This window comes from Anomaloglossus baeobatrachus, chromosome 3 (assembly GCF_048569485.1).
Source record: "Anomaloglossus baeobatrachus isolate aAnoBae1 chromosome 3, aAnoBae1.hap1, whole genome shotgun sequence".
NCBI lineage: Eukaryota > Metazoa > Chordata > Amphibia > Anura > Aromobatidae > Anomaloglossus > Anomaloglossus baeobatrachus.
In genome coordinates, this window is record NC_134355.1 from 622,348,112 (window position 1) to 622,361,715 (window position 13,604).

Below are 13,604 nucleotides of genomic sequence, written 5' to 3' on the forward strand. Positions count from 1 at the left end.
AATCCTTTCCTTATTGATCCCGGCTTTAAGCAAAGCCTGGAACATGTCTTTGCGAGACACCCGTGGGGCCTTCCCTACTGATTTCTCTTTCCAATCAGGATTGTTTGGCTTACTGTTACCAACATGGCCTCCAGGGGATGATTTATCCCACTGTCCCATATCCTGTAACTCCCTCATCCTCCCTAGAACTACACCGATTGATTCTCCACTCAGCGCTACAGTTAAGGTTAAAATAACTGTTTTGTATGCTGGAGGAGCATGTTTAACCAGCATATTTCTTATGCTGGCTGTTAATGGGTACTGGAGATAATCATCATCCATTCCCAAAAGAGGAAGAGCATTCCTCATTGCTTCTTCCTTCAGCCTTTCCATACCATCTTTTAAGGTATACCAAGGTTTATCATTGATAGGAAAGTCTGCTTCTGATGGATATTTGTCCAGAAAAGCATGGGCTAAGATCATGATTAAGTTTTGAGTACCATGCTCATTATGATCAACAAAATAATTTTTTATTGATCTCTGAATTTCTGGGTCACGAGACATGGTGACAAATTTTGCCACGTCTCCGGCGTCAAAGTGCACTCCACCTCCTCCGAGATCGTGCACCCTGACCAACCAGGGAATTTCTCCTTCTCCTGGTTTTTGTCTAAACTGTGTTAAAATGCTATCAACTTCTCCTTGAGAGTAATCTTCAATGGTTACTCGATTTTTTACATGAGGAATCGTTCTCTCATTTATGATGGCATTACCATCTTCGTCATATTGCAGATTCCCCTGACCATCCCGGACATGTTCCCGGATGATCTCATTCTCTGCCCTCTCTAGGCGCCTCCTTACTGGATTAGCCTGAATCTTCCCTTTATGGTAATCCTCCTCATCAGATGATGAAGATGAATCCCACACATCCCCATCCCAAGTATCGGGATCCCAGTTTATAGAAGCTGAGACGATACTTTTATGTACTTTGGTTTTATTTACCTTTCCTCTTCTTTTCTTATACTTATTTTGAGCAATTTGGATTTTATTTACCTTTCCTCTTCTTTTCTTGTACTTATTTTGAGCAATTTGGATTTTATTTACCTTTCCTCTTCTTTTCTTATACTTATTTTGAGCAATTTGGATTTTATTTACCTTTCCTCTTCTTTTCTTGTACTTATTTTGAGCAATTTTTATGGCAGCTTTTTCTGCCACATTCTGATACTGTTCCAATTTATCCTTCAACAGTCTGGTATTACATTCCATAACTGTTTTCAGGCAACCTAATTCTATCATCTTTTGTTCCATCTGGGAACTTTTCTTCTGCATCTTTAGATTACGCTCATGCATTACACTATATGCACTTGCCAAAATCCAGATGCGCCGTCCTAAAGACACTACATCACCTGCTTTCACAGGGACACTACCGAATACATTCACAACATCAGTAGCTTCAATACCCTTAAGCTTATCCTGCCATTGTTTGTGCCGTGCTAAAGACACTACATCACCTGCTTTCACAGGGACACTACCGAATACATTCACAACATCAGTAGCTTAACTACCCATAAGCTTGTCCTGCCATTGTTCTGCCAATCCACAAGACACTACATCACCTGTTTTCACAGGGACACTACCGAATACATTCACAACATCAGTAGCTTCACTACCCATAAGCTTGTCCTGCCATTGTTTGCGCCGTGCTAAAGACACTACATCACCTGTTTTCACAGGGACACTACCGAATACATTCACAACATCAGTAGCTTCACTACCCATAAGCTTGTCCTGCCATTGTTCTGCCAATCCACAAGACACTACATCACCTGTTTTCACAGGGGCACCACTGAGTACATTCACAACATCAGTAGGTACACAACCCTTAAGCTTATTCTGCCATTGTTCTGCCAATCCACAATTGACCAATTCATGTGCTATAAGATTGTAGGGAGCCTCAGTCCAGGTGAGGATCTCCACAACAACCTCCTTAACATTATCCTTACGTTTTCTGAACATTTTGACACTATGCAAAAAGATTTAAAAAAAATATCTGGAAATTTGCAAAATATATGTTTTTAACTTCTAAATTACAAAAATTCGTTAATTACTTCTTATAGAAGTAATCCTGCCGACTACGCCAATTTATGTCTTGCTAAATTCTACTAAAAAGGGGCTGAAAGCCCGTACTTACGAAGCGCTCACTGATATCCTAATCAGGCACGAATACTAATATTCTTTATAGCAAGATACTATTTATTTTAATAGCACATGAATATAATCAATGGTACATAGGCATTTAGAACTATAGTCATAGAATCTTATACAATAACAGAAATATGCATCAACATTACCGTTATGTTGTAGCAATCCTTTCACATCGGAGGGAACTCGAGTTAATGATAAGGAATCAACATGGCATCTTGCATCACAGGAACAGTGCGTACGTACACTTCAATGTCCTGGAAGGTTTTCCCTTCATTAAGCGAGTCCGGTGTATTTTTATAGGAAAACATTGTAGGTTGTGTTTAAATAGTCACCAGCATGTGACAGCTGAGTCATGTTCATGTAACTTGACCACAAAATGCTGTGGGCACCGGCAGCTTCCTGCACATTTCCTGCACATCCTGCCAGTTGACAACTGACCGACCACAGTTTGACCATAGTGTTAGTGAAATATTGCAATGAGCCATAAATTTCATATGCAAGCTTCCTTAAACCTGTCTTTAAGCTAACCACAAGTTTCCGGTAAGTGGAACTGTAAATGTGACTTCCTCATTATCTTAAAACTGCTTCAAGACATGTATTCTTTGGTCATCATATTGGCCTTCCAAAGGACATCTCTTTGATACTGAATTATTGATAGGTCAAATAATATCTGGGATCACTCCTATCTTTTGATTATGATCCCTATCTAATCAAATTCATACTTCAGTCATATCACATTGGTATCACACATACCAATGGTGGTGGATGAAGTCTGTCATAGCAGACTTAGATTGGGTATTGTCATGGGGGGCTTGAGTCATCATGGGATACAGAAACCGAGGAAAACAAACATTGTTCCCCACATGCCACAGTTCTTCTCTTACCATCTGGGGAATTCAGCACCAGCCTGTTGTAGCTTTTGGAGAAGGAAATAGGTCACAGGTGGGTCCGTAGTGTAAGCCACCTGTGCGGCTGCCACCCTGGCAGGGTTGTCAAGCTTCAGATTTTGCTGCCTGGTCTGCCAGGTGGTTGCCTTTTGCGGTTTGTGAATCGTCTTCTGAATGGCCATTGGATTTCACTATAGCAACTTTCTTGGGTAAACGTATGTCCTCCATTAGGCTTTGCACAGATTCATAATTCTGGGTAGGCTTGCCTGCTGCTATGAGGAAAGATCAAGCTCTCCATATAGGTCTATAGCCATGCGAAATGCCAAAAGCATAGCGGTTACCTCCTGACATTGGGGGAATCTCTGTCGGTCAGAACATTTATAAGTTGTCACTATACGCAGATGACTTGTTATTGTATGTCACAAATCCAAGAGTGTCTATGCCAGCGATCCTCAGGGAGTTCGACATGTAGAGTGACGTGAGCAATTTTAAAGTTAACCTAACGGAATCTGAAAGTTTAAATATCAATTTACCATCCTCGGAACAGATTGCTTTACAAAAAGTGTTTCCTTTTAAGTGGTGCTCTACTTCAATGTCTGGGGGTACGATTGACAGCAGACCCCACACAACTCTTCGACTGAATTACAAACCGATTCTTGACAAAATTATGACTGATATCCAGAGGTACAAAGGGGCGAAATTATCGTGGTTTGGGAAGATTAATGCCATTAAGATGGATATCCTCCCGAAGCTGCTTTATATTTTCCAGGCGGTCCCAATAAAAATACCAAACAATTTTTTTTAAACAACTCAATACAGTATGTTCCAGCTTTGGGGGCAAAAGAGAACACGATTGGCCCGTAGATTTTTACGTAGACATAAAAGTAAAGGTGGGACGGGTCTCCCGGACTTCAAGGCTATCACAGAGCGGCAGTATTGATAAGGATTGCAGACTGGTTCCATGGGGAAGCTGAAAAGGAGTGGATCTCCCTTGAGAAAGACATGTCAACAGTCTCTTTAACCTCACTACCTTGGATCTCTAAAAAAGCCCGTCAAAATATCTCACTTACTGTTTCTTTAACTTGGGATGTGATAAAGATTTGGGATACTGTGAATAAAAACCAGACCTTGTCGTATGTACCAGGGCCCATGACACCATTATTCGACAATCTGACTTTCCCCCAGGGATGAATGTGAACAAATTTTTAGTGTGGCCATCGACCCACGGTGTTAGACTGGGTCAAGTTGTGTCAGCTTCCCAACCCTTTCCAACCATCTCTAGCTTAAGAGATAACTTCCCGGACCAATCAGTACCTTGGTTTGCATACCTCCAATTACAGTCATTTGTGGCAGCCCTTCAGATGAGTGGGCTGACAAAAGCCAAATTAAGCCAATTTGACTCTTTTGCTCCAGGACACTACTCCTAAACACACCATATCTCAGGTGTATTCAACTCTTATTCAACACCAGAATGATGATGAGCCTTGGTTTAAAAAAGAATGGGAAAGGGAACTGGGAGAGTCAATACCAAGATCAGTGGGAGAGAGCCTTCTTTTGTGTCCACAAACTCCTGATGGCGTGTAAAGCACAGGAACAGAACTATAAAATAATTACTAGATGGTACAAATGCCCAGAAACTTTACACAAAATCTACCCTTCCATTTCGGAAGTGTGTTGGAGATGCAATGCAGCCCCGGGCAGTATGCTACATATCTGGTGGGAGTGTCAGCCGATACAGCAATTGTGGTCCAAGATTCTGGAGGTCTATGCTCAGGTTACGGGAGTGAAGGTTCACAAAACCCCCCAGTTATGCTTGTTATCTATGATCCCAGGCTCAGTTAAGACAATTAAGCAAGGTCTTTTAAAACATTGTGTTACTGCAGCTCACGCTATTATCCCCAGAAAATGGAGATCATCTGTTGCCCCAACTCTGAAGGATTGGGTGACAGAAATGGACGCCTTGAGAAGAATGGAACGGCTCACTTCCTACAATCAATTGTACATGGATAGATATTATTTGGTTTGGCAAAGCTGGATTATGTTCCGAGATTCTCCTGATCTCCAGAGGTGGATCTAGATTTACCTATCACAAAGAGGTTGATCACCTTGGAATGGTCTAAATGACATAGTACGAGGTACATAAGCTCTCCTATCCCTTCCCCCCCAAGCCTTCCCTTAATCTGTCATTGTTTGTCTGTATGTTTCCCCTGTCGCTGTTGTCTTTCTCTTAGTCTCTTTTCTTTCTCTGACTTTCTTTCCATTTTTCTCTTAATCTGGTTTTCCTTTTTTTTCTATCTATGATATGGTCTTGATGTAAGGACTCTGTTATGGGTTTATTAATATAGCATACGGATTGTGTTTTACACGTGTTGAACATGATGGTTTATCACACGCTCAATATCCTTTTGGGTATGATATGCAATGAGACTATTTACAATTGTTCTTTGATACATGTGTTGATTCACATTCTGATGTAACTTGCATTTCAATTTTCAATAAAATTTGTTTAAAAAAAAAAAAAAAAAAAAAAAAGCATAGCGGTTATCTGTATAAATGTTGTCAGTTTGGTCTCTGGTCTGAGTCATCCAGTTAGGACCTCTAGTCTGTACAAGAACTGGCCAGGTTATGTGTAGTAGTTTTAAGACCTTTTTCTTTTGTTTTTTATTACCACGTGTGCACTTTACTGCGCATAACAGGCGGATACTGTGTTAACCAATGGAAGCTTTGAGAAAGAGATTTTTCAGTGAGTACCCAAAATCATCTTTTGTCTCGCTTCATTGGGGGACACAGGAAGCCATGAGCTGTACTAAAGCAGTCTTCAAGGGTGGGAAAAGGATGGACTAGAAAGGACTGTTTGTAGAATCCTTCTACCCAGGAAAAAACTGCCTGACAAGGTCTTTGGAAGGACACGGAGGTAGTGGCTAAGCCAAAGGAAAATGCCGAGACCTGACTGAGATTCTAGAACTCTTTGGAGAGCCAGGAAAGGTACAGAGGGATGTAAAAGTTTGGACACCTCTTGTCAAAATTATTGTTATTGTGAACAGTTAAGCAAGTTGAAGACAAATTTTATAATGAAGAATAGCCTTCTTACCCCATTTCTGGAGCCAGTGACTCAGCTCTAGAGGTTGTGGCAAGCGGTCCACGACGGTGACCAGCAGGTCTGGAGGGGTTGAGAGCTGCCTGTTGAAACATCATGTGGGGCCGGCGTCGGATAGTAATGGTACCAGAGAAGAGTGAGGGAGGAGAAGGAGAGGAGCAGAAAAACGCACAAAACGTTTCCATGTGACTAGAAGAGGAAATCAGCCGAACTGACTGACTACGGTGGGCGGCGCTAGGAAAAAGCCGTGCAAGGAGTCTGCATGCATACGATTGGCTGGAACGGCTGGGGCTGTGGTTTCACCGCGGGACTAGACCTCGGCAAAAGCTGGGGACTACATTTTTAAAGGAATATGGTGAGCGGACAGTGGTATGGTATGGCAAGGAAAGGACCAATTTGGCTGGAAGTTCCAAACACTCTTGATATTTTAGGGTCTTGCTTTGAAGATCAGAGAGAACACAGTAGTGACAACCCCACACGGTGTTCTCGGTCTCTAGGTGGGATGACCGTGACACACAAGCTGTGTCTGAAAGAAAAAGGGAAATCACAAATAAAAAAAAAATCAACAGATCTAAGACAGAAACGGGGCTGAGTACATACACCCCCATGTCTGCCTCCTATGGACACCAAGCTACAACTGATTGGCTTGGCTCCGGTTAGGGAGAGTATACTACTGAGGAGAAGAGAACTTTTTTCTTCCTTGCTGTCAGCCTCCTAGTGGCAGCAGCATACACCCATGCTCTCCTGTGTCCCCCAATGGTCCAAGAGAAAAACAAAAACTACCGTACTTTTCGAAAAAAGTAAAATTAACCGATAAAAACACCATATGTCAAAAAATATTTTATTCAGAAATTGAGTCAAGCTGATCAATTTACCAATGAAAATACCCAAAACATAAAATACATTAAACAAAACAATTTTTGCAGCATCGGCCAAGGAGACGATCTGGGTGACAGTTTGTAACTGGCCAAAAAGCCAAAACGGGACGTAATTCCTTCAGTCTGCAAATACGTCCTCCACAACCCCAGACAAAAAAAAAAAAAAAAAAGAAGAGGAAAACAAAAAATCTAAAGAGCAAACAACAGAAGTCATCACTGTTACGACAATTCATAGAATTTTTTTTTCAGTATTCTCCCGAGAGGAACTGTCCATTGCTATCATTGAAGTCCTTCTCTCTGCTGCCACCCTGGTGTTCTGGACGAGTGGCGGTCCACCCCACCCGCTGAAAAGTTCCTCCGAGAAGAGGGATGTAACGGTACAACAAGGAGGTATGTGCTGCTTCTCTTCACAGTTCGTCTTTTTCAATGTCGTCGAGGTCTACATCGCTGAGATCAATGTCGTCCTCAACCGGCAACTGCAGAAGAAAAAGTCAGGAGGGGTTTATTAGAGGGGCTCTACGGGCTCAGGATATCGATGACTGCTACACACTGAATAGAGCTGTGCAGGGCTCAATCTTTATATCCGGCCATTGCAGAAGGGGCTAGCAGCTGATTGATGGAGGTGCCAGGTGTTGGACCCCTGCTATTAGGGCATTGATGACTTGTCTTGAGGAGAGCTCATCCATATTATACACCTAGAGACCCCTTTTACGACACTGGCAAGAATCCCACTTTGGCTCATATTCTCTGAGACTACATAATAAGTAATTGTTGCGCAGTGTTATAACACTGTAGCTGTTGTGTGGTCCTCTATTATTCTTCCTGAAAATTTATAAAATGACAACAGGGAGTGTCTATTTTCCTTCATATAAGGACGAGTCCTACCATAGGGCAAGCTCAGAATCTTTTGGCTAGACAGCATACACACCCTACAGATGACCGTACTCCCTAAATTGCTTCATCTCTTTCAAGTTCTCCTAATCCTGGTCCCATCTCATTATTTGGGTATGACCAGACGCCACATTAACTCATTTGTTTAGAAAACGGGGCTGCCCAGATCAACAGAGCCACATTATACCATTATTTAAAAGAGGGCTTTAAAGACCCAAATTAATTGCAGCCTAGTTGGCCCAATATTATGCGTCCCTTGAACCATCACTCTGGCTTTGCCTGGAAGCACCAGCATGCCACCTGCTCCATCTGGACACTTTACTGCTAGCTTAACATAGAAGAGGGATGTAACCCCTTACCCTCCTCCCAGTTGTCAGTTTAGTCATACATTTCCAGGAAGAGTAACAGAGGAACGGCAGTATACATGAATCTAAAGAATTATGCTCCAGATCTAGGAGCCTTGTCATAGGGTTGTCTAAAGAAGATAATTAGGGCACGTGGACATATTAGACACAGGTCCAACATCCCTTTATAATCAAGAGCAGAAAACTGCAAAGAGCGAGCACCTATCACAATGGCCGATTTAGCGTGGCTATTTATTATGACATTTTTGCAGTAGTGCCCGCAGCAGGAAAAATGTGGGGCTGGCCGCAGGATACTCTCTAATGTCCACAGACATTTCACAAACCAGAAGCCTATTAAAAGGGGGTATCCAGGACCACTTCAACAGGACAGAAAATGCATTACTCGACAACGGGCACTAAATGTACAGGACGTCTGTGTTCCACCCCCTGCATTGCTTATATCCGGTGGTGCCGGGTGTCAGACCCCACCATTGTCCTATAGATAGGTCATCAATATGGGAGTCACTGACAAACCCCTCAATAGCTGTAAATCAGGGCTTGGCAAAGTACACATCTGTCCCTCTGGGTGTTTCAGTCCGGTCCATGGAGCGAGACAGCTGAAGGGCAGAAAACAGTGGACCGTACCATACTCTCCCGCGCTGCCCGTCCATTGCTGCCTGATGTTACTGCTATCTGTATCTACTGGATGCAGATAGTGGTGAACATATTGGTGGAGGAGGGGCCGCTGGCTGTTTTCCACCAATCAGCGTGAGGCACAGCAGAGACGATGATGTCACATTATCGAGCATGCTGTGCACCAGAGGCCGGAACAGAGCAATAGGGGAACGTGAGCAAGGTGAATATCTGGTGTTTTTTTTTTCCATGTGTATGGGATGTTTGCATGTATGTAGGAGACTATGTGGGGGACTCATACTGTATATAGGAGGGTATGTGGAGACCCATAATGCATATAGGAGGCTATGCGGTGCCCATAATGCATATAGGAGGCTATGCGGTGCCCATAATGCATATAGGAGGCTATGCGGGGCCCATAATGCATATAAGAGGCTATGCGGGGCCCATAATGCATATAGGAGGCTATGAGGGGCCCATAATGCATATAGGAGGCTATGCGGGGCCCATAATGCATATAGGAGGCTATGCGGGGCCCATAATGCATATAGGAGGCTATGCGGGGCCCATAATGCATATAGGAGGCTATGCGGGGCCCATAATGCATATAGGAGGCTATGCGGGGCCAATAATGCATATAGGAGGCTATGCGGGGCCCATAATGCATATAGGAGGCTATGCGGTGCCCATAATGAATATAGGAGGCTATGCGGTGCCCATAATGCATATAGGAGGCTATGCGGGGCCCATAATGAATATAGGAGGCTATGCGGGGCCCATAATGAATATAGGAGGCTATGCGGGGCCCATAATGTATGTAGGCTAGTGGGGGCTCACACTGTATAGGGGATATCAGCTTACTTAACTCTGCTCAATGTTAAGTGATAGAATAATTAATGTTAATATTAATATTCAGCAGAATTAATTTCAGCCTATTTGTTTGGCCTCTACATCAATCACGGTCTCTCATGTGGCCCCTCAAGAAAATTAATTGCCCACCCCTGCTGTAATTAGATGAGTTCTTACCTCTCCATCCTTCCCATCCCAAGCCTCGACTGTGTTAATCTTGGGGATGGCACCACCGCCAACTGGAGAAGTGGAGCCGCGGCCAAACGAGAGCTCTCTACAATTAGAGGAAAAAACCCCAAAACCAAATAAACATGGAGGACACATTTATATAAACGGATGGTGCCGAATTCTTTATTAATTTAACTCTGAAACGCTCAGGAGTGACGTTCACCCCGAGACCTAATTATCCCTTACCGTAAGAACTCGTTGATTCCCTGCTCGCTGAAGGAGCCCTTCAGTAGTGCAAACTTCATCTTTCGCGCATTAATCGCAGCCATGGCCGGGTAACCAAAGCCGCCGATACCGAGAGCGGTCTCCAGATCCAGCTGTGCACCGGCCTCCGTCCAGAGCCACCTGTAACACAGCATGCGATAAGTCCATACACTCTGGCTGTAGGACAGCAGCAGAACACTCAGATATAGTGAGGTTTAACCCCTTGTTTTTGAAAACCATAACTTCATCTAATAGGACTTTAAAGGGTTATTCTTATCTTCATAGATGGATATTGTCAAATAGTGTTGGTGGGAAGTAGGGTGATCAAAAAACAGCAATGTTAGCATTTTTTTTAAAAGCTGTTTACCATATGGGTTAATTAATTTTAGATTTTCAGAGATCACAATATTACACATGTAGTGATAACGAATATGCAATTTTTTAATTGCTTTATCCTTGTATCAGGAAAGTAGTGTAATCCAAACTTTTATGCTACTAGTACTTTTAGCTTATATTTTTAGTCCCAACAGGGAACTTTTATATATATATATATATATATATATATATATATATATATATATATATCACATAATATACAGTGTATCCACCCATATCCAGTCCACCGCCATTAACTTGAGAACGGCGGCAGCTATAGGCATAGAAGTGGAGTCTAGGTATAGTAAAGTAGCCATGCGCTATGCAATGAAACCACCTATAGCGCCACCTGGTGGAAAATAACGGAGTTAGCATTTTTATCTCGAAAACGGAACAAGATAGAGAAAAAAATTGAATTGAAAAAATTGTAGGGCATCATTAATTCAATACGAATCGACACCTTGCATACAGAAATGCTATGATATGAAACCCATGATCCCTCCCAAAACATTGAATGCTGGTCACGCATATGGCGCTCATTTAACTTTGATGCTCAAATTGGCCACCGTCAACTGCAATGCACATCTGGACTCTGGACAGCATACTGTATCTTGCTGCACGTTGTGCAATATGGTAGGTGACACGTTTGCACATGCATCTGTGATACATTGTTGTAGGTCCTGCAATCTTGGTGGAGGGGTCGTATACACCTGCTGTTTGATGTGACCTCACAGAAAGAAGTCCAATGGCGTCAGGTCAGGTGAGTGTGGAGGCCACTCCACGCAGCCACCATACCCAATGACTTGTAGGAAGGTCTCCATGAGATATCGCTTCACCTACGCAGCCTTGTGAGTTTTACACGTTCTAATCATAGCATTTCTGTATGCAAGGTGTCGATTCGTATTGAATTGATGATGCCCTACAACTTTGTACTTCACTTTTTTTCTCTATCTCGTTCCGTTTTCGTGATAAAAATGCTAATTCCGGTATTTTCCACCAGGTGGCGCTATAGGGGGTTTCATTGCGTAGCGGATGGCTACTTTACTATACCTAGACACCACTTCTATGCCTCTAGCTGCCGCCGTTCTCAAGTTAATGGTGGTGGACAGGATATGGGTGGACACACTGTATATGAGACACATATGTATGTATGTATGTATGTATGTATGTATGTATGTGTGTATGTTATAAATATATACACACGCACACACAATAAATATATATATATATATATATATATATATATATATATATATATATATATATATATATATATATATATATATATATATATATATATATATATATAATATATACACACATAAAAAAGGCAGTCATCTAAAGAAGTTGAGCTCGCCTACACCCTATGAAGGGAAGGGGTTACATTTTTTTTTGTCTTGGGTTAAGATTTGACAAAAACACAAAGCATCTCCATTGTGTCTGCGGACAGACTTACCCCCACATCTTCTTCTTGTACTTATCAGCCATTTTAAGCATGACTTCCAAGTAGGCATTTCTTCCAGACGCGCCTGCAGAAAATCCGAGAGCAAATGAGACACCGTCCATGCGGTCACAACGCACAGGGCAACGGCCAAACTGTGCGAACCACTACCCACTACTCCGACAATGTGTGGGATCATGTCAGATCCATTACCTGTGTCCAGGATATGAGGCAGGACGGCGACGATGCAGAGCTGATGTTCCTCGCACGTCTTCTTCACGACGGCTTCATTCAGCATCTGTCCAAGCAAAAGTAAGAGAGTTCATTATCAGCGTCTGGGCATATCAGAGCAAGTAAAGAAAAGTCACAGAGTTTAACATAAAAAAACATTTTGCAGACTCGAGTCTCCTATTAAAGAGGACAGGTCAACACTTTCTGTCAATACTTGTATATTTATGTTCTAGAACTGTGCTTTGTGCCATTCTTCTGTTATTCCTCCTGGTAATGAACGGATTCACAATTGGGCATTACCTTATTATTCCTTCGGTTACCAGGACATGACCTACACACTCAGGATGCCATCAGAAGGCTCCCTCGTCTCTGCAACATCAGAGAAGGCTCCCTCGTCTCTGCAACATCAGAGAAGGCTCCCTCGTCTCTGCAACATCAGAGAAGGCTCCCTCGTCTCTGCAACATCAGAGAAGGCTCCCTCGTCTCTGCAACATCAGAGAAGGCTCCCTCGTCTCTGCAACATCAGAGAAGGCTCCCTCGTCTCTGCAACATCAGAGAAGGCTCCCTCGTCTCTGCAACATCAGAGAAGGCTCCCTCGTCTCTGCAACATCAGAGAAGGCTCCCTCGTCTCTGCAACATCAGAGAAGGCTCCCTCGTCTCTGCAACATCAGAGAAGGCTCCCTCGTCTCTGCAACATCAGAGAAGGCTCCCTCGTCTCTGCAACATCAGAGAAGGCTCCCTCGTCTCTGCAACATCAGAGAAGGCTCCCTCGTCTCTGCAACATCAGAGAAGGCTCCCTCGTCTCTGCAACATCAGAGAAGGCTCCCTCGTCTCTGCAACATCAGAGAAGGCTCCCTCGTCTCTGCAACATCAGAGAAGGCTCCCTCGTCTCTGCAACATCAGAGAAGGCTCCCTCGTCTCTGCAACATCAGAGAAGGCTCCCTCGTCTCTGCAACATCAGAGAAGGCTCCCTCGTCTCTGTAACATCAGAGAAGGCTCCCTCGTCTCTGCAACATCAGAGAAGGCTCCCTCGTCTCTGCAACATCAGAGAAGGCTCCCTCGTCTCTGCAACATCAGAGAAGGCTCCCTCGTCTCTGCAACATCAGAGAAGGCTCCCTCGTCTCTGCAACATCAGAGAAGGCTCCCTCGTCTCTGCAACATCAGAGAAGGCTCCCTCGTCTCTGCAACATCAGAGAAGGCTCCCTCGTCTCTGCAACATCAGAGAAGGCTCCCTCGTCTCTGCAACATCAGAGAGGGGTCCCTTGTCTCTGCAACATCAGAGAGGGGTCCCTTGGTTCTGCAACATCAGAGAAGGGTCTCTTGTCTCTGCAACATCAGAGAAAAGAAGGGGCCTCTGTCTCTGCG

General features: G+C 43.4%; 1 protein-coding gene across 1 annotated transcript in view; it reads right to left on the reverse strand.

Moving 5' to 3' along the window:
• Positions 1-6,992: 6,992 nt before the first annotated feature.
• PDIA6 (protein disulfide isomerase family A member 6) overlaps positions 6,993-13,604 on the reverse strand; it is a 56,634-nt gene continuing 50,022 nt past the window's right edge. The window contains exons 9-13 of the mRNA XM_075341110.1: positions 12,222-12,306; positions 12,024-12,096; positions 10,175-10,333; positions 9,938-10,034; positions 6,993-7,519 (exon numbers count right to left, since the gene is read on the reverse strand). Coding sequence (XP_075197225.1) covers positions 7,451-7,519; positions 9,938-10,034; positions 10,175-10,333; positions 12,024-12,096; positions 12,222-12,306 — 483 coding nt within the window. The 3' untranslated portion in view covers positions 6,993-7,450. The remainder of the gene's footprint in view (positions 7,520-9,937; positions 10,035-10,174; positions 10,334-12,023; positions 12,097-12,221; positions 12,307-13,604) is intronic.